This window comes from Scardinius erythrophthalmus (genome assembly GCF_964197995.2).
Source record: "Scardinius erythrophthalmus genome assembly, chromosome: 12".
NCBI classification, from domain to species: Eukaryota; Metazoa; Chordata; class Actinopteri; order Cypriniformes; family Leuciscidae; genus Scardinius; species Scardinius erythrophthalmus.
The window spans coordinates 13,089,057-13,111,136 of record NC_138232.1 but is presented as its reverse complement, the minus strand read 5'-3'; the positions used below and the strand labels follow the sequence as shown (position 1 = coordinate 13,111,136).

Sequence of the window (22,080 nt, the reverse complement as noted above, 5' to 3'; positions counted from 1 at the left end):
TAACAATATTTCACAATATTACTGTTTTCTCTGTATTTATGATCAAATAAATGCAGGCTTGATGAGCATAAGAGACTTCTTTCAAAAACATTAAAAATAGTAATGTTTCCAAACTTTTTACACTGTATGTATATACATATATTCTGATATATAAATTCTGATTTTATTTAACATCTTGTGTAATTTGTTGCAGAACAAAACATGAAAGTCTCTTCAAGTAATGCTCACCACATATCCTTCCAGGTTGGCCAACAAATTGTTGTTGTGACATTGCACAGCAATACTGAATCAGACTTTTATAGTAAATCACAATCTCTTGTACTCAACTCACAAAACTATTTACACCTATAATTGACATTCATGTATTGAGATATAGTTCAGCTTTGTGTCTGTTTGCAGATGAAAAGACACGAGACGTAACTTTAGACCAAAATGAATGTATTGACAAAACACAGCTTATATTCAACTCTACAAAATTGTCTGGTACAAATAAGAACCATTTAGAAATAATAATAAAAATAAAAAATGGTACAATGTGATTCTCTCATGTACAATTTTTTCTTTTGGTCACAGGACAGTTGTGCTCTTTAAACTTTCCTACAAAAATAGAGCAGTGTGAAGGAGACAACTCCTTTTAGTAGTACATTCAAAGTATCATTTTGAACTTTTTACATTCTTTTCAGAACAGTGTCACCGTAAAAACTTATATGAAGGACAAATGTCATTTGTTTACAATAAAAAAAAAAATACTGACAAAAAAACTGAAAATATAATTTGGGGACAAGCCAAAAGCCATGCTAATGCGAAAAACAAAACAAAACATGGCATATATGTTATAGAAAAAACCTGAATCAACAATTAATATTTCTGGCATTTTACATATTTTAACATAACTATTATTATGCTTACATTTATCCAGTATACACAAACTAAAAGACTATACAATATGTAATGGAAACATGTATACAAGCAAAAGAGAATAAAACACAATTTCCAGCTATACATTTATGGAAAAAACTAATTAAATAAATATCTATATAATCAAATTCATTATTTTCAGCATAAGTGATAAAATTGTCCACAGCAATGTTTGCTTAGACTAAAGTTCCAGTTCTCTTTGATTTTGTTCTCTATCTAAAGGCACTTGCCTTCCTGATTAGATCCAAATAGCCCAACTGACTATGGCCCTGTTTACACCTGGTATTAAGATGCGTTTTGGTCAATCAGATCACAAGTAGACGAGGGAGACACATACCCGTTTACACCTAGTGTTTTAATCTGTCTCTTTTGTCCACTTTCGACCACTTCGGTCCTGATTTCTTCGAGGGGAGGGTCTATGGGTTGGTAAATGTGAGGGTTTTTTCCGATCTTTCGATCTAATGGCTCAGCAATTTACATATGAACATGCCCAGAGACAACGGAAAGACACATGGAGAGCAGCATTTTTCGTTTCTGCTCTCAAGACCGCACCGAACGCTGTGAGTGTGTGTTAGAAATCAGAAATAGTGAGAGAACATGCTTGGTAAGTTTTTCATCTTCAAAACAAACTTGGGTCTCCAGCCAAAGTTTAAATCCCATCTGGCTAGCGCGCTTCCCATAATATTTACGCAGTAAGTCAGTAAGCGGAGAAGAGGAGGTCTTTTGAGGCTGTTCGACTTCTAACACATTCGATCACATGAGCGTTTTACACTACGAAAGCAATCGGGTCTAATCAGTTTTCGACTACCTCTGGAACTGGTCGAAAATGTTTTACACCTGTAAACCCCGTTTACACCTGTATTTAGCATCATCAACTCGTGATCCGATCGACTAAAACGCATTTTATATAATGCTGTCCAAATATAAACAGGGCCTATATGTCGGATTCATAGGCATGAAAATGTCAAATTGTCAGATCACAGATCAAACTCTTCTGGTAAAAATAAATAGTGGTTATAAACCCCTCAAAATGTTGAGATATCAGTGGCTTCGCATATTAAGTAATTCCAATTGACAAAACCAAACAAATATAAACCCACATTAAGGTAAGGTGCCCCTCTGCGTCCCTTTCACAGTCCCATCTGCATGTCAGCAAAGTTGAAAAAGTTGTCGACATCACGTGAGGACGTATGTTTGCTCTCAGAAACAAATAACTGCAAGAAAAGCAGCACATAACATGGACATGAATGGACATGAGAAGCAGTGTTGGGGAAAGTTACTTTTAAAAGTAATGTGTTACAATATTGAGTTACTCCCTAAAAAAGTAACTAATTGCGGTACTTAGTTCCTTTTTCAACACCTCTGCACCTTATTCCCAATTATGGGGACGAGAGAGGCGCCAGTCGATAAATTGGTAAACGAAGTAACTTGCATTACTTATTTGAAAAAGTAACTCCAATATTTTGTTGTAAATTTAAATATAATGCATTACTTTACTAGTTACTTAAAAAGTAATCTGATTATTGTGTTATTTGTAATGCGTTACCCTCAACACTGATGAGACGTAACAGCTTCCTCTTATAATTACCTTAGTCCCATTAAACACTTCATCGGCAATGGATCGACATGCCTCCACCACACCATCTCCGTTCAGCTCAAGGGCTACCACTGGACCTGCAGGAACACAGATCATTGTGTTATAACATTTGTATTTGCAAACGGACAAAAATTTTCCCAAGAAGCTGCGCATGTTCTTTTTTTGCTTTAACACAATGCATTACAGCACCTTTGGTGATCCACTCAGTGAGGCTCTCTGCATTATTCTGGAACACTCGGTTCACATCCTCAGGGCGCATGGAAACCTCTTTGGTCTGAATGAGGACAAAGCCTTTGGTGGTCACCTGCATTTAGGTGGATACAGAAAAAATGTATGTAAGAAAATTAAAAGGTTTTTGGAAATTAGCTTGGTTATCAGTTTGTGTTTTGTATTGAGAAGCATAAAAATAAAAGTAAATGATCACTGCTATAAAATGGCAGATTTCTAAATAAAGTCGGTGACAAAAAGGTCACATGACAGCAAACACTGTCTATTTCTGTCTCTTCCTCATATTCGCTTTAGTACAGCTAGATGAGATCTAAACTTTTTAGCTTGACTGAATAATACAAACCTGTTTAATGCAGAGTGCAAGGTTGGATTTAGTGAAAACTATATGACTTCACAATATTGATCTAATTAATATCGGCGTGAAATCAACCCCATTTTATTCTTAATGTAAATGAATGTAACTTTGACCTTAAAACTTTATATAATGTGCTGTTTTTCTGTTCTAAAAAATGATTTGATAACACTTAAATATGCTTTTAATAATGGGTTGATGACTAAAAATATGATGCTCTTATAAGTACATTATAATTATTATATGTTTTGTAATAAAATATTGAAGTTCTTCATAAATTTAACTGCTTCATGGCTTGAAGCCGCAGAGCAATTCACTTTGATATGAACTATGACTGAGTATTGTCAAATCAGACCCTTATAACTATGAAGCAAGGCTTTGCCTTCCTGTTTAGCCCATCCTGCTTTTGGTTACAAAAAAATAAATCAGACAATACAGGAGCCCACAACCAAAGATATTTTCAGACAGTCAGTTATTTCCTTAATTTACGCAGTTATAAAACTAAAAAGCACATAAGAACTGATATGGAAGCCCGTGCTGAATTGAAGCCTGTGTTGTCTACAGCAGACAAAGATGGATAAAAGTTACAAATATGTGAAGTGGGAATAGTATACATCCCCTTTTCTATATTTAGGTGGAGTGACTGAAGAAAGCTGATTTAATTTCAGCAATTAACATGGGAAACTGACTATGAACAGCATTTGTCAATAAGACGTTAAACTAAGAGCATAAACGCAAAGCTTTTCTTTAGAAATGCTTTCTAAAACTAGGTCTAACCTCATCAATAAGCTTCCGGGCATTAGCAGTTGTGTAGTCCCCAGAAAAGAAGACAAACAAGCAGGACTCTTCACTCTCTGTACGCCGGCCTCCTTTGGTCAGGGGCACTATGCTCCGACTTGCTTCAGAGGAGATTCTCACAGACTTGAATTCTGACTCAGGATCTGGTAGAGGCACATGCTCCTGGACAACAGCATCTTCCGGTAGGAGACTCCAATTGGTCTCCCCAGAAACAGGTGTGAAGTCATGAATATTGCTCCAGTTGTTATTAAAGATGCTGAGGCCTGCATCTTTAAAGTGGAAAGCCAGCTCAGGGTAGTAATACTGGAAGCAGCCAAACTTCATGCCCGTAGAAGACTCGATGATGGGCTGGGTGGCGCAGCACAAAAAGACGTCCATTTTCTTGCAGTCTCTGGTGCGGAACTGCTGGCAGGCCACCACACACTTGATATCTTTGCAGTCTCTGAAGAACACACTGCCTTTAACCGGACCCAACATAATGCGGCAGTTCACACAATCGTCAATGGTAATGGTCGCTGAATGGTCGAATACGTAGATGTTACAGTTCTCACAGTCCTGAATGACAAACTGCTGGCCATTGAGTTTGCCTGGCAACCGACCCACAGTCTCATTCTGAAGGCCTGTCAGCATGAAGTCTTTGGGATCAACCTGCAACAAAAGTGCAAACATGTCAAGGTCAATAAATGGAGAACTTAAAAAAAGTGATAAAACTATTATCAGCTATCTTTGCATTCTGGTTCCATTCACAACAGGATGTAACAGGGTGTGTGTGTGTGTGTGTTTATTAGTTAGACATGTGATGCTTTTATCCATCTAAACAACTTCTGTTATTTAGTGGGGCTTGACCTATTACATGCTTTAGAACAAACATGTAACCTTAAAGGACAAATCAAGTGAAAAATGAACCTGGGGTTAATTAACACATGGTTACTGAGTCGATCGTTCCCTGCGATGCGTTTTCATGAAAATCGAATGTATAGAGTTTTATCTTTAAAAACAGATTAGCTCATAACAGTAGTATATGGGGCACAGAGTAAGTAAAAATAAATCGCTAGTTAATACCACTAACAAGGCTCAAAATAGCCTCACACTAACACGGTAACATAATGAGGGTCCCTACATGCAAACTGAAGCACTGAGAACTTTGTAAGTGTACAGACAGTTTAATAAGAAGATACTTTATAAAGACAGTACATTACGCGTTGACCTGCAGGATCCATCTTGGAAAACAGTCTCGATTAGTCGAGCCACGAACGCCGTGTTACGTTAGATTTCACAAACGTAATTCCTATCGACCAGCTATCCTATCGACGGCATTCGTGGCTCGATTAGTCGAGACTGTTTTCCAAGATGGATCCTGCAGGTCAACGCGTAATGTACTGTCTTTATAAAGTATCTTCTTATTAAACTGTCTGTACACTTACAAAGTTCTCAATGCTTCAGTTTATATGTAAGGACCCTCATTATGTTACCGTGTTAGTGTGAGGCTATTTTGAGCCTTGTTAGTGGTATTAACTAGCGATTTATTTTTACTTACTTTGTGCCCCATATACTACTGTTATGAGCTAATCTGTTTTTAAAGATAAAACTCTATACATTCGGTTTTCATGAAAACGCATCGCAGGGAACGATCGACTCGGTAACCATGTGTTAATTAACCCCAGGTTCATTTTTCACTTGATTTGTCCTTTAAGTATTTGACCTATAAAGCCTACTGAACCTACAAAGCCTATAAATAACTTCTACGGCCTTGTCTAAATCATCAAAAAGTTGATGTATCTGTTGTTAACAATCTTCTACTTGCCTTCTGCCCTCTGATTGACAGTCTCCCACCACCACAGTCCAAAGATTTGCAGGTTAGGTGGGTGGATTGTATATGCCAAAATTGGCCTTAGGTGTGAATGCGTGTGTGTGTGCGAGTCCCAAGCCATGTAATGAGGAGGGTTGGGTAAAGACCTGGCAAGTGGTAACCTACCCCGGAAAAACATTGCCAAGAAAATTCATGGCCATAGAATCACCAAGAGTCAGATTCGACTGAAATGGTAATATAGATTTATCGGTCAATCATCATTGCATTATATGTTTTGCCCATAAAATTAAAACTAGAGCTTTCTTAAAACTAAAGATTTAAATATCTTCTTACTAAGATATGTTATTGGGAGATAGAGAGTGACAGCTGATATTTATATGCATTTTATGTAAGTAGTCTAATATACTGTTATAAAAATCTTGTTGATTTACATTACAAGCTATCACTTACATTTTGACCATATAAATAACAACATCTACACCAAATTGCATATTTTTGACAAGTTTGGGGCTCTGAATAAAATTCAGATGATACAAATCAAAATCAAATGATACAACAAATAAAATTTAGATTTTCCTTTTAGAATTTGTCTAAACGTTCAATAAAATGTTCATTAAAAGCGATGATAAAATAGAAAATGGTGGGGGGGTGGGGGGGGGGTCCACAAATTTAAGCTGAAGGAGGGATCTGTGCTATATCTAGGGAACAGAACATAATTGAGACTTTAAGAGACCCTCAAAACACCCCAGCAATCACATAGCAACACCCTGGTAACTCCCATGCTAAAGAGAACTCTTAAGTTAACAGATTGTCCCTGCCAACAAGGGATCAAACCTGAGAGATTTAGGTTGCCAGGGCACATATTTCCTTATAAACATGTACTTAGCTTGTTGCTAACCCATTGCTATATAAGGACTACGGGTCAGATTCTTTGAGTATGTAAACTCGCATCCTTTCAGTAGTTACAGTCCATAATTATTAACATACTACCAGTTTATGCATTTAAAAAAATGGAATGACTGTGTGTAATTTATGTTGTATACCAAAATGTGAAAGTAATGTTAAAGTTGTGATGAAATGGAAGTAGCAAAATAACTTTTATACCATACTGTGATGTACATCCATACTGTGAGTGTAAAATAATATAGAAAATAAAAAAATATAGAGCAGGGGCTTGGTTCTATGCAACGGTTTTTGATTGAATTTTGAGATGTTGGCATTCAAAAATGAATGTGATCTTGCAGTTGTGTCTCAATTATTGAGGTCTTCCATACATCAACAGTTATGACAGAGTGATGACATTTTAATAAAAAAATACGAGGTAAAAAAAGGAAAGAAATAATATAGTACATGGATGAATCATTCACAATGAGATCTATAATGTGCATTTACACAATAGATAGGGTGAGTTTTCATTTCATGCTGACTAAATCTAAAACAGACCAGCCGAAGGAAACACCCGAAGGCTTGAAAATGTTAGTTCCCATCCATTTGTAATGGTTTTGCGGTCGAAAGGGGCAGACGGACACTCCCACCCTCCCTGTTCCTCCTCAATGTAGTGTCATGCATGTTGATGGCGACACCGCTTATGTGCTAATCCCTAACACAGCGTTATCTGGGCACGCGCCAGGCAAACAAGTTACGTGCCTCGACTTTAAGCCGATAATAAGCTCGGTCTATAATTTACCATAGTATGTGAAAACCTATGACCGCGGAGAGACTATCGTATCGATGGTCAATCGAAAGCAACAGTGGCAGGCAGTCAGTCAGTCATAAACACTGAACTAGGGACCAAACCCTTCGCTTGCGTGATTACGCATGTAGTGAACGGCGTAAAATGGACTTGAATTGAGCTAACGCATAATGATAATAGCTATTTCCGATGGATTTACATTTCAATCTATATAATTCCTAAAGAAATTAAGCAACATAACACCCTGTCTACGCATAGTCTAATGAACAAAAACAAGTTAAAATGCATCGTCGTAACTTACCTTTTCTCGTTTGTCCCAGCTGTATTGCTTTGGAGCCTCCTGGTTGCTGTTGCTGCCCAGCGCAGTGTTGTTGGTTTCGGGGAGGTCATTGCCCGTGGCGCTCTCGTCTCCAGCGGGCAAAGCGGAGTCTTTTTTAGGAGATTTTCTCCGAGATTTTTTGGAGAAAAAGCACCCCATTTATGGACGATATGTCAGTGCGCCCCTCTTGTTGTAAATGCCACGCGTTTCTGAAATACTCTCGATCAGTCGCAGTAGCTCTCCGTCTCTCTCACCCTCCCCAGAAAGTAATCAAGAACACGCAACCTGTGCGCTTCCCGTTTCCTTGACCCTCGAATCAGCCAATCACTACAGCGGACAGCGTTACTAGGTAACAGCGAATCAAAGCCGATGCGAAGGGAGGGGGTGGGGGTTGCGGTTATTACTGATATTTGACCATGCAAAAACAAAACAAAAAAGGGGAAAAAAAGACATTTTGTTAGTGGAATATGTAAACTCATCTTTGCACATAAATAATTGATGTGAATCATACTGGTGATAACATTTTTGGTTGTCTGGTTTGTTATTTATTTTAGTTTATATTTATTATTCGCATCTAACAAACATTTTTTTGTTATATTATATTTATACATCTCTCTCTGTGTGTGTGTATACAGTATACACACACATACTGTATATATTACATACATATGTGTGTATGTATAGGAGAAACAATGTTCCTCAAGAACATTCTACATTTAGTAATAAATTGGTGATGATAATAATAATATCTTTTCATTTATATAGTGCTTTTCTCTGCACTCAAAGCGCTTTACAAGCGGGGATCACTTCAACCACCACCAATGTGCAGTATCCACTGATGCTCAACACATGCCCAACAACACACACTTATAGGTGGAGAGGAGACAGAGTGATGGGCAATGGGCAAATACATGAAAAATCCAAGGATGCCAAGGGGTTAAACCCCTTTTCAAATGACATTTCAAAGGATTTTTAATGACCTGGCCTCACTAACACCTCTTCCAGCATCAACCTAGTTTTTCCAGGAGGTCTGCCATTCAGCAACTGACCAGACTCAACTCTGCTTAGCCATAGTGGGTAACATATTAATTAATTTAGGGTTATACACTCTTAAGTAGAATTTAGTCATTAGGCTACTGTAGTTTTAGTGCTCAGAACATCAAGAAAATTATGACTTTCCATTTTTCATATGGCAAAGGAAATGTGATAGCATACAGAAGAGCAAAAAGGAAATCTAAAATTGTGTTGTTTCAATCATTGCGACAGCTATAGTCCTCAGAGGTCAGTAATATTAAGAGTTTTACACTCTTTAAAACAACTCAATTTTCCGTGATTTAGAGAAAAGTAGGCCTACTTTTGCTTCATATGTTTGTAGCCTATCTGAAATTTAAACACAATCTTTGTATCACCTCTTAAAATGTGTCTGTTCTCAGTCACCAAGCCCAAACTTCAACCCTGTTCAACGTTATTGTAAAGATTTGTATTACAAATCAAATATTTTTCTTTAAATGAAGCGTATCAATAACTAGCCTACAAACCAAACCCCATAAGTGACATTGTTACATTATTTGCTTACTGCGATGCAACTAAAAAACAAGTGTTTTAAACTGGATTTAGACAGGGCTTCAAACAATTTGAAGCATTTATAAAATGCATAAGCTAAAAGGCTCAAAGGCATGCAATTTGACCTCCAATGACAATCAATATTTTCTGAAGATTAAGCACATCCTTTTCTGACCATCTGTTGAAAAATAATAGTAAAACGTACTTTAAGAGTTTCAGGCCCAATTTTGTATTATGTTAGTGGAAAGTAGGCATACAGTAACACAGAGTAAGAGTGGGGTAGCGGTGTGTGCGTGTGTCTTTAAGAGCTTGAGCTGCGGTCTGCTGCTGCTCTCATATACCTGACGCAGGCACGCAGCTGAGCAGAGGCAGTGAGTGAGGGAACCCGCCAGGCCGCCACAAGCATCCTGCACCATGGAGGCGGTCGCAGCACCAAACCCACGGACATTATATGCACCAGGACACAGCTCTCTCTTTCCTATTTTAATGTTCATTTTAAGCCAATGTTGTCGGATAAGAGCAGATGACGGCGGCATGGAGGAACTTGCCACGGAGAAGGAGGCAGAGGAAAGTCACAGGCAGGACAGCGTGAATTTACTCACATTTATCTTGCTTTTGACACTCACCATCCTCACAATATGGCTCTTCAAACACAGAAGAGTGCGCTTCCTGCACGAAACCGGACTGGCTATGATATACGGTGAGAATGAGTCTTTTTGCGAAAGGCGTTAGACATCGGCTGCGTCTCAAAACCTCGTGAGCCGCCGAGCTCGACAGCATTTTTGGCCGTTATAGTACCGCGTCATCAGAGCTAAATCATTTTTAATTTGCGTGTTTTTTTTGCGCATGTTTTTTGCCTAGATAGGCAGCTTATTAGGTTTTGAGACACAGCCATCATGTAAACCCTTAGCTAAGCCTCACATCAATGAGCCCGTGTAGCCTGCTAGCTTGAATGAGTGCTAATTCAAAACCTTGTGGATCGAATGTCATGTCATTTCAATGTGGTGTTGAAGTATTGTAACGTATAGGCTACTCTTGTTGTTTTCCTTAATATTGGTAAATGTAGCATAATAGCGGACACATGTATTTGCCTATATGCAACCCACAGTTTTAAAATTGCATAATATTTCATGTGTTTAAGAAATTATACTCCGTTTTCTCTCGGTCTCCTTTTTTATTTTGCTCCTGTCATAAGTCCTGTTGAGTTCCTCATACTAGCTTTGAACAGTGTGACAGCTTTTGTAGTTCAGGTTAGATCAGTCTACAGCAGCATTCTGATCTTAAGAATCATCACTATTTTTTTAGCTCTAATTTAAAGGAGTAACGTTAGGTCCCCAACAAAATGCATTTACTCACTCGTGTTGCTTCAAACCTTTTTTTTCTTTTTGCTGTGGAACTGGAACACAAAAGATTTGTTTTTTTTTGTTGTTGTTTTTTTGTGCAGAATTGTACTGGTTGCTTTTCCACGCTTTTGCAATGAATGGCAACTGATGCTTTTAAGCTTCAAAAAGGACAATAAAGCATCATAAAAGAGATGGGAATCGTTCATATACTTGGTCTTTTGAAGCCACATGACAGTTGGGTATGAGGAACAGATTGAAATTTAAGTCAGTTTTAAAGAGATAGTTCACCCAAAAATGTAAATCATGGGGTAATTTTATTTTTTGGGTGAACTAGGCACATCTGCCCTAGTATTTTTGAGAGAAGGAGTGATGTCTGATATGTATCTTTTGAGTTGAATTATCCAGAAAACCAATTTTTTAACAATGCATAATATTTAAATTTTGGTCTGTTCATTACTCAAGACAATTTTTTTCATACTTCAAATTGTGTCCTATGTCTTGTCTTCAGTGAAAATGAAATCTTTCATCAGTGCATGCTTTTGAAGTACAAAAGCATTGCTTGGAAGTGAGAGAAATGGCTTATGGTTGTTGTTTTTGCTAGTTAGACTTATGTCTAACTAATTGGTGGGATTAGTTTGTCTGATTTGGTTAAACCTTTCTTTGGCCAAGGTGCTTTAATAGACGGTAGTGTTCTGACAGTTTACAGTAGACTGCAAAAATGGAGGTTCTCTTTAGACCTATGTCATCATTTTAATATTTTAATTAGTCAGATGCCACTTATTTTTTACAGAATGTTGCAGTGTTTATAAAGGATTTATCTCTGCACATCATTATTTTTAAAAAATAGTCCCTTTTCACATAACTTTACGCAACTTCTGTTTTGGAATATTAGCACCACTTGAATGGAGTACACCCAATATTTGTATTTTGTATATCTGCCACAAATATGGTTAGGATGACTGCAGCCGCCTGCTCAAACGAACTAACCCGATCGGCGTGATTTGCTGCTTGAAGTTAAAATGGAGCACTTGATTCGTACACTTTCTGCTTCCCGTATTGACTCTTACACAGTGTTTGCTGTTTTATTGCAGATGAAGTTGGTTAGATGCGTTTGTCAAATAAAGCAAAAATAAAGTCCTTGCAATGTTTCAAAATAATTAAAGGTACAATATGTAAGAATTTTGCATTAAAATATCCCATAATCTCAAGGCCAGTGTTATATATTTTGTTAAGTTGATTACTTACAATATCCCAAATGTGTCCAACAATTTTTAAATCGTGAGAAAATTGCGATTTTAACCAAGGAAACGGGGCGTTAGAGCAGGGGGGAGCTGGGAGTCGTCAGTCAATTGCGTCATATCCGCGTTACCCTCGGTTTCCGCTCGTACTGCGTGGAGTCCTGGACAAATGCGGAAGTTGTAGTTGTAGCGTCTATCAAGCAACAAACGTTAGCTTGTATCTTGCAGTCGTTATGGAACACAATTATTCTTTACCGATTGCAGCTGGTTCTGTCGACAAAGCATGCTTAATTTTATATTTTCCACATGTAGCATTCAGTTATGTTTATGTAAGTAAAGTATTATTGCTTTAGATTTGTGTTTAGTTTATTGACATTGTTTATCACGTCTAGTGTTTATGGCCATGCAAATAAATATAGCATGTGTTATACATAAAGATTAATCAGTATTTTGGCAAATGATGTGGGTATGTTCGAATGTACTTTTACAACAATTGTTTAGAACACGTAAAACTGTGCCGCGTTATCACAACAATGAATTCGACATACAGTAACATCTATGATAACCAATGTAGTATTAAACCTTACTTTTATTGCTGTTAATTCATTTTAATGAAATAAAAGTGTGATGAGGTTCAAGAGTCAGGAAGGAAGAAGACAGGAGTCGGCGTGACTGGGACTCGTACTTTATTAAAATAAAGCAAAACAAACAAAAGTCGCGCACAACGCGCATTCACCGTGGCAACCGCGACGCACAAAACAGTTCAAAAATGAGAGCTCGGATCTACCGGTTTTCTTTCTCTGCGTCCAATTTTCTCTTCAGTCTCTCTCTCGTTCCAGCGCGGCTTATAAGCGCTCTCTCCACGCGGATCACAGCAATAAGACACAGGTGTTCGTCATTTGCACTTGACCTACTTGCGTCCCGCTCGTCTCTTCTCTCTCCCATTACAGACCGCGCTGAACCACGCCCCCCTCGCAACAAAAAGCATGTCATTATAAAAATAGAACTTAGCCTCATCCATGAACATGATTTTTCGATTCCCGTCTGACTGATTTACATCATAGACTGTAAAAAATAGATTTACATCCACGGTGGAGTTTAAAACGACAGTTCCCATCATTCCACGCTCCTTCACATCGTCATCAAGCTACGCCGTTGTTGTTGTTTGGAATGTAGCGCCCTCTAGCGGGAAAAAATTCTTGCATATTGTACCTTTAAGCTTAACTTTATTCTTGAATTGGATAATATTGGCTTTTCTTTCAAAACACTTGCTTTACTGGATGTGAAATTTGACATGTAATATAAAAATACTTAATCCATGTAATTTTTCCCATCGTTCCCACAGCCCTATGTTCCCACGGCCCTATGTTCCCACATTTCTAAGAATTTTTTTTTTTTACGATTTGTCTAAACTCCAGTTACGGGTAGGTTTAGGGGTGGGGTCAGGGGTAGGCCATTTGTGGGAACATTGTCTAAACCCCAGTTATGGGTAGGTTTAGGGGTGGGGTCAGGGGTAGGCCATTTGTGGGAACACTGTCTAAACCCCAGTTACGGGTAGGTTTAGGGGTGGGTCAGGGGTAGGCCATTTGTGGGAACATAGGACTGTGGGAGCATAGGCCTGTGGGAACATAGACATGCTCCCGTAAAAGAAACCCATCATGTCAGCGTTGGTCTTTTTATTGTATGGTGCATGGCAGAGAGTAAATATCCTACACAACTTCCTCTTGAGCCAGCTGTATGTTGTAAACAAGATATTCTTGTTTTGCTTTGGCCATATGTAGGTTCAGACATATAGCTCTTGTTTTTGTTCCGTTTGTTGTTTAGATAAATTTGACAGATGTTCATGTATCTATAATGTGTAAACGGTGACCCGGCCGGGGGCCTTTACATACCTGTCTGACATACTGAAAAACTGATATAGTAACATTACTTTGCTTAGATTATAATGTGACCTTAGGGGAGAAACACCTTCAGCAAAATTACTTTTGCTTTTAAATGGCAGCAGTTAGACCTTTCAACAAAAAGTCTTGGGGACTTCCAGTTCACTTTGCAGTACACTTCCAGTGAAATCAGTGAAAAATCATAGGCGATTTTTATGCTAAATACAGCAGTTTTTGGTGCTCTGTACGAAGATTAAACAGAGGTGCACAATTTTACCCAATGTGATTTTTTTTTTAAACATTTTATTTTATTCAACAGGAACACGTTAAATTGATCAAAAGTGACAGGCTTTTAAAATGTTGCAAACTATTTCCATGTCAAATAAATGCTGCTCTTTAGGACTTTCTGTTTCCTGAAAAAATGGTATAATCATTTCTTATTATTATCAATGTTGAAAAGAGTTGTGCTATAATATTTTTGTGGAAACCATCATGGTTTCCACAAAAATGTTAAGTAGCACAACTTTTTTCAACATTGATAATAATAAGAAATGATTTCTTGAGCACCTAAACTATGACATATCAAATTTTCATGTTCTGATAATTGCTGAAGCTTTTATCATGGTATATGGAAAAAATAAATGTTCTTTATTGGCATTGATGGTTCCATGAATAACCTTTAACATCTATGAAACCTCTCCATTCCGCAAAAGGTTCTTTAGGCTAGGCTAGTTCTGTTAAGAGCTCTTCACTGAAAGGTTCTTTGGGGAACCAAATGGTTCTTCTGCAGCAAAATTTTTTTTAAGACTAGAAGAAACATTTTTGTTTCACTAAATAACCTTTTGATGGAAAATTCTTAAAAGAACCTTTTTTTCTTCATGCAATTTTTTTTAAATAATTATTCTAAATAACCTTTTCCACTATAAAGAACCTTTTGTGCAATTAAAAGGTTCCATGGATGTTAAAGGTTCTTCATGGTAGGGGTTGCACAGAGTTGACCAGTCGAGTTTAAAGGGATAGTTCACTTTGAAATTAAATTTTGGTATGTTTTAGCTTACCTCAAGGGCATCCAAGATGTAGGTGTCTTTGTTTCCGCAGTAGTTTCAATTTTGATATTTTTAGGTCAAACCGTTCTTGTCTGTCAGTCATATAATGCAGGTCTATGGTCACTGTCTCAAAGAGCATGCACAGAGTCCAAATTAAACCATTCCCCATCGTAAGTACACATTGATGGTCTAAGACACGAAACGAGCGGTTTGTGTGAGAAAACGAACATTATTTATATCGTTTTTACCTCTACACAACCACATCCAAGTGATCTGAGGGCGCGCACGCTTTCCTGCTGTGTGACGTGTGCGCGCGTTCTGGCTTAGTCTGCGCAAGCGCCGGAAAGTGTACAAGAGGTAAAAACAATATAAAAATACTGTTAGTTTTCTCACACAAACCGCTCGTTTTGTGTCTAATTGTCTGGTGTTGGTGGAGATGAAGTGCTAGTGTCAGTGATGGAGGGAGATTCAGTCACTCTAAACACTGGTGTTACAACAAACCAACAAGAAGATATTAAGTGGTATTTTAAGGACACTTCATCGTTCACACGCAATCTCTCTCTCACTAATGCATTTAAACTTTTGAGTAAGAATACTATAGACAAATATAGACTATTTTAAAAGTTACAATTGTTGCTATACTCTCCTGATTTTTAAATATGTCAATGCTGTTCTATTTATATTACAGAAGTATTATAGAAAATGCTTCTAAACCCCCTTGTTTCGGGATCTGGTTGTTTCTAATTTCCAGTTCGCTGTATAACTTGATTTATTTTTAAGCTGCTTCGTCTCTTTCCACACCCTCAATTATAATCATTCATATTCCTATCCATCAAATGCTCCATCAGAGCTTTCTCTAGTGTGTAATTAGCTTTGATAGTATGCACTTCCTCCTTATTAATCTGCTCCATTCTACTCCTTGCGTCTTTTTAAGATGAATCGCTTGCAAATACAGAGCAGGTTTGACTTCAGCTGTTGCATTGAACCTGTTTGGGTCAAGGTAGTATTTTTTTTTTTTCATGTGGAATCAGGTTGACATGCTTTTCCTCACACGATGGAGACACCTGCTAACGTGCTGGACAGATGGTATATATATATATATATATATATATAATACACACACACACATAAATATATATAAAAAATTTTTTTTTATATATATATATATATATATATATATATATATATATATATATAATATAATATAATATAATATATATATATATATATATATATATATATATATATATATATATATATATATATATAAAAAAAACTGAGACAGACTAAAAGAGATATTAACATGCCTAAGACTTTTTATATATAAAAAAAATATATATATAGTACTGTGCAAAAGTCTTAGGCATGTTAATATCTATGATATATATGAATTTGAGGGTATTGGACCTGGAAAGTCCTTGAAAAGTCCTTGAATTTGAAGTTAAACCTGAATTTGGGAAACCTGATCACAGGACTTGGACTGGGCTGTCAGGGACTTTCTGCTCTACCACCCCTTCTGTCCCTGAAGAACAAGAGATGCTGCCAGTAAAGTGTGTTTTGCTTTGGTGCACTGTGATGTATTCAACAGTGCTGGGGAAGACAAACACTAAGCTGCATTAGCTGGATTCTGATTGGATGGGAGACATCCGAGGTCACTCATAGTCTTTGCCGGATTCTAAACGTAATGCTAGCCCAAATACTAATGCCCTACACATGCTCATTTAAGCCTTGCTGCACACAGCAGCATGTGTGTATGTGTGTTTCTTTGTCCTTAAGGAATAAAATAAACTAGCTTCTGTATGTTGAGTTTAGTGCTGGAAGTCGGGCTTTCGGGATTTGTGTGTTGTTGTTACGCAAACACGCACACGCGCACACGCACGTACGCGCACACACACACACACACACACACACACACACACACACACACACACACACACACACACACACACACACACACACACACACACACACACACACACTATTACTCCTCCCCTAAGTGAATTCACACCTCTTCCCTCTAAATTAGTTTCACTGCAGGCATTAGGTTTGCTGCTATACTGAAATAGGAGATTCTTTGTTTTAAACATGATTAAAACAACATTAATACAACCATTTTTGATTTCTTCTTAGAATCACCTGAGCTGTGAATGGCATGTGACTTATGATTCTCAAACCACAGGAATATTATGTTATGGTGCTGCAAGAACCGAATACACAGCTTTTTTTGTGCCCATTAATGGAGGAATATGCTTCTTGTAGCCAGATTGTAATCAGTAGTTCTGGGATTATTTGGAAGTTAAATGTTTTTCTGAACAGAAACTGTTTTTTTGCGAGGCTTCCTTTCCAAATGGTACCCGGATAGAATTAAATTAAGGAATGGGTTATTTTTTAAAGGAAATTACATTTTGGTAATGAGCTTTGAAATAAAAAACCAATAAATTCTTATTCATTTAGTATTATATATTATATATAAATTAAATATTATTATATTTTAAATTGTTCAAATTTTTTTTTTTTATATATTTTTTTCAAAAACACCTGCAGTTTTAACGAAACTTTTTTTTTTAAAATACTTCTGACAAAATTATAAGAATAAGGACAACTGATGTTTGATAAACAGCATAGCCTTCTTGGTTACAGAAGTACCACAATTTAGCACTGGACATGTGAACTATCACCCTCATGAGTACACACAATCAAATAAAACATTTGGGCAACATGAGGTGGTGCAATTCCGATTAATTCCGTTAGTGTGAAAAATTCATTGGTTTCGTGTAAAAACTAAGAACATGGTAACTTTATTAACCGGTTAGCAGAATTCAATAATAACATATTCACTCTGAAACAATTAAAAGAGATTTTTCCTCTTCCCTACATTGTTCAGCACAAAATGTGTTTGTTTTTGTTTCCTCAAACTCTTTGTGGTGTAGTTCTGGTATCTACCAGCAGGGTTAACTGCTAACTAAGCTAACTGGTTCATGCTTACCTGTTAAACCTTGACCCCCTGTCACAGGATCCTGGCTCTGGATTGTGAATGTTTACATGGTGATTGTATTTTTGAAAAAATTACAGAATGGACACAGTATCAGTATCAGTATCACATATCAGTTCCTAATATCTAACCTAAGGTACTATTGAACCTTTTAGGGGTAGTTAAGGTACATGAAGTAGTACTGGTACTGCCCCAGTGATGGCCAATTGTACCCCTAAAGGTAAAGTTTTTGCATTTATTTTGAGAGTGGGTAAACTGCAGTGCATTTAACACTTTTCATAGTGTTCAAATTCAACAGAAATCAGCAGTTTCCCACCAAATCAGTTCTGTATAGACCTAGCTTTGATTTAAAGTAGTGTATTTTACCTGCTTATTCTATATTCTGTATCTATATTGTGTATTTTTTGCCTCTTCTTGTTTCTTTAGCCCGTGCTGTGTTTGCTGTGTGTGCTGTTGGCTTCCTCTGGCACTTCAGTTCATTAGTATGGAAATACCCTCCAGCAGATTTGACACAGCAGGCTCTCATCTCTTCTCCCTGTCATCACACAGAAACAAATCTGTTCATACTGAGCTTTTAAGAAGAAGAGTGAAATTTCAGTGCCACTGCAAAAAAATTGTTTCCAAACAAGGTTCCCTTTCAGAAAGCCTTTTTCCCCCTCAAAGTGTATGAATTGAGTGTGTGTGAGTGATTTATCTTCTCTGTGTCGGACAGGTCTGTTGGTGGGTGTTATTTTGCGGTATGGCATTCCCTCCACCAGCTACCATAATAAAACTCCTCCGAGTTGCACCCTGAAGGAAGGTCCTGTCAGCACGGTGCTTCTCAACGTTAGCGGGAAGTTCTTTGAGTACACGCTCAAGGGGGAGATCAACCTGCGAGAAATCCATAGTGTGGAGCAGAATGACATGTTGCGCAAGGTACAATAGCAACAATATACACACACGCCTATAAAAACACTGCAGAAGAGGCTTGTCAGAGAATGAAATTTCAATTTCATAAAATAAAAAGATTAGATGAAACTCTTTAAAAAAAAAAGTTGAATAAATTATTGCTTTTGTAACTAACTGAAATAAAATTAGTTGAAGTACTAAAATAATATAAAATAAATGAAAGCTAAATAGAAATATTTTAATGACTAAAACTTAAACTAAAATTGAAATGAAAACTGAAAATGGAACGATAAAAGCTGAATCAAAATATTAATAAATACTGTTTTTTTTAAATTGCATTTATTTAAATTATAAATACCCCCGCCACAGATCTGATAGTACAACAGCAAACAGACAGCAGCTCATAAATAAAAATTATGTAAAAAATGTAAATTATTCATTTGAACGCCTATCATTATAACAGAAACTAAAAAAGGACACACCCCAACAATGTCTCATCTCAACTTCCTGTTTCAATAGAAAATACATTAACACAGGATTGGCAATTACAATGTCAAGTGATTTATGACATATTTAAGATTAATAACATTTATTTAAAACATGTTTATTATATTTTAAATGTTTATTATACATTTGTTTGTAACAATTACATTTATTTTGTTGCAGGTGACCTTTGACCCAGAGGTGTTCTTCAACATTCTGCTTCCTCCCATCATATTCCATGCTGGATATAGCCTCAAAAAGGTATGAGTGATATTGTGAGCAGGGTTTATCTTTTACTTATTTTAGCTTTCATATTTCTTGATTAGTAGAGCGTTCATCCGTTAAGGTGCTGCTTTACCTCTTTACATTATGAAATTTTAAGATATGATCTATTCTAAGGCAACCTGATCTCTGTTCTCTTTCCGTTTTGCCTCAGTGGATGGTTAACCGCACAAGAGAAGTGCGATACAGACCAGATGCTAAAGATCATGAGTTACTACTAGGCTGGTCAAACATCTCTTATATTACACTGGCACCTTTTAAATTGTGTTATGATTTACAGTTAATGTATATTTAACATGGGAAAGCAGATTGTGACCTTTGTATAATTTGTAAAGCCAGGTTTGGTTTTAGTGTTTAACGTTTTTGTTCCTCATGTGGCTTACAGTGTTTCTGTGGCCTTTTTATAGAAGCCTTTTGATAGTAAACAGTATTGGCACAAATACCTACACACAGAAATAGTGCATTGCTTATTATTCTGCTTAATGTTTTTTTTTACACTTTCTGTGATAGTTCATCCAAGAAGACATATTTTAAAGTTTTGTTGACTGGGTGTTTGACACCCAAGTACACAGCAGTTTGACGTATTGAACACTGTACTTCTATTCTTCATTGTTTTCATTTGTATCAAATTAACTAGTGTCTGCTCTGACTTTCCATGTAATAAGGGCTCTTAGTCAAAGACAGCCATTAAGTATACTCTACTAAGGCTTATAATCACAATTATTTTGCTAGGAAATGGCATTTATGATTGTTAATCACAATTGTTCTCATTTGAGAAATTACATTTCATGAGTATTATTGCACTTTCACATTAGCACAAATCAAGAGAAGGTCAACTCATACGCAGGGTTTATTTTACCTCATCGAGTTTCCTGATTTATTGTATTTATCATAGTCATAACACGCTCTCATTATAAAAACTGTTAAAACCAGAAGCTTCTCACAAAAGCTAAAACAGTGAAATTCCTAATATTAATTCCAATCATTCCAAATTATGTTAACGTTTTGCTTTGGTTGCATATTAAGTGCATTTATTTAGCCACAACAATTGCAAACAAAATTAATTGAGATTCATGTTTTGGATTTATTACAATTCGTCACTGAGAGGGTTTGCTCGCAGGTTTAGTAGCAGCAAACTGTCTGTACGACAATTTAATTTTAGCAGAATATCACAATGGAGATCAATAAACGCCAACATACATGTTTGTCTGTTTTTTCAGATCATATATCAGCAATATTGTGACGGTTTTGTTTAATGAATCGAGAGGAAGAAAATGTTTTACATACACTATCATTTTACTGCAGTGTTTATTAGATGAATATCTTGTTTATGACTTCTGGATGCCAGATAGTATTGTGGTATTTTAGATTGTGCTGAGTGAGCAGAGAGGCCCTGAGGAAGTGAGAGGAACGGCTTCTGCCAGCTGTGTGTGTTTCAGCTAGAGGCACAAGGCTACATTGTTTCCTCTCTTTGTAAAACACTTGACTTTTTTTTGATGAGCCTTACAGAGTGGAGGAAACATAAGCAGCTTAGAGATTGTATGAACTTTGCCAGTGTCACCCTGAGCATTTATCTTGGTGTGAACAGGCTTTAAAGGGTCACTTCATCCAAAACAGAAAAAATACTCCCCTGAACTATCCCTTTAAAGCCACCACAAAATCTGCTCCCACAGAAAACACCTCTCATTTTTTTTTATGTCTAACTGTATAGATGTCAACTATAATACATAACTGATGGGCTTGCATTAGATTTAAGACCATTTACTCTGTAAAAGTGTTTATTCTCTGATCCTCTTCTTTAGTTTCTTCTTTCTTAGTTTCATTCAGCTCACAGCACTGATTTACTCTCTCGTTATGATACTGGTTTCTTTTCCTGTCAAGAGCTGCTATAAATTCTTTCATGAATGATTTCATATTTGATCTCCCTAGCTGTTTGTTTTAATTAGTTTAGCTGACTACAATTTAGTTTGGGTGGTAACATGGGTTCATTGTAAACCGACTGGTTTATCTGTATATGCATCTCAGTGATTGCTATCAGTCTCGCCGTCTACTCACTGCACAGTCACAGAAAGACCACAGTCGGAGAACAGAAGATGCCCTTTTGACAGGGAAAGAGAGAGGTTTAACATCAAATTATTTTGTTGTTGCTGCGCTTTGTAGCAACAGTGACTCAGCATCTTGTGACTGATACTCACACAGGAAAAAGAGCTGCTCTGTAAATAAAAATAGAAGAATAAGATCTGTCTGTCAAGACCAATTTTATTGATCAGAAGTGATGGTCGATTACACTTTATTTTACAGTATGTGTACTTACCCAATAAAGTAATTACACGGGTTAAGATTAGGTTTATGGATTGTAGTAGAAGGAAATCCAAGGCACTCTTCTTTAGAAAATTATAAAAAGCCTTTATTGGACTGGGTATTTCATGATAGAAAATTTAAAAGACATTGGGGAAAAAACAACCCTAAGGTTTATGGATTGATTCAGGGTTAATAACTAGTTATAACCCAGTTATTGTAATTGCTATAATAAGTACATATTATTTTTACATGGGGTACAGGACTTTAAAATAAAGTGCTACCGAAGTGACGGAAAACATTAAGTAGGTCATCTGTTTTCAACACTGATAAATGTTTCTTGAGCACCAAA

At 36.8% G+C, this 22,080-nt stretch overlaps 2 protein-coding genes across 5 annotated transcripts in view; one reads left to right on the top strand and one right to left on the bottom strand.

Annotated features, from left to right (window-relative positions):
• Nucleotides 1–423: 423 nt before the first annotated feature.
• On the bottom strand, nt 424–8,118 carry rp2 (RP2 activator of ARL3 GTPase). Its single transcript, XM_081380473.1, has 5 exons — nt 7,698–8,118; nt 3,873–4,541; nt 2,705–2,819; nt 2,507–2,592; nt 424–2,132 (listed from the first exon to the last, which is right to left on the bottom strand). Exons 1-5 carry the CDS (start codon nt 7,872–7,874, stop codon nt 2,049–2,051), a joined length of 1,131 nt encoding a protein of 376 aa, XP_081236599.1. The 5' UTR covers nt 7,875–8,118; the 3' UTR covers nt 424–2,048.
• Nucleotides 8,119–9,607: 1,489 nt separating this feature from the next.
• Nucleotides 9,608–22,080, top strand: part of slc9a7 (solute carrier family 9 member 7) — a 41,075-nt gene continuing 28,602 nt past the window's right edge. For 2 of the 4 annotated variants that reach the window (XM_081380469.1, XM_081380468.1), the window contains exons 1-4: nt 9,641–9,978; nt 18,204–18,406; nt 18,490–18,692; nt 19,332–19,409. In XM_081380469.1, coding sequence (XP_081236595.1) covers nt 9,917–9,978; nt 18,204–18,406; nt 18,490–18,692; nt 19,332–19,409 — 546 coding nt within the window. In that variant the 5' untranslated portion in view covers nt 9,641–9,916. Of the gene's footprint in view, nt 9,979–18,203; nt 18,407–18,489; nt 18,693–19,331; nt 19,410–22,080 lie in introns of all 4 variants that reach the window. The other 2 variants (XM_081380470.1, XM_081380471.1) reach the window with 2 other exon arrangements.

Bases quoted from the DNA above. Each gene is read 5' to 3' on its own strand.
- rp2 (XM_081380473.1), bottom strand. From the start codon at position 7,874: ATGGGGTGCTTTTTCTCCAAAAAATCTCGGAGAAAATCTCCTAAAAAA. The intron at 4,542-7,697 runs GTAAGTTACGAC...CTTTTGTTGCAG, and splicing joins GCTGGGACAAACGAGAAAAG to GTTGATCCCAAAGACTTCAT. The intron at 2,820-3,872 runs GTTAGACCTAGT...ACCTAAATGCAG, and splicing joins CCCGGAAGCTTATTGATGAG to GTGACCACCAAAGGCTTTGT.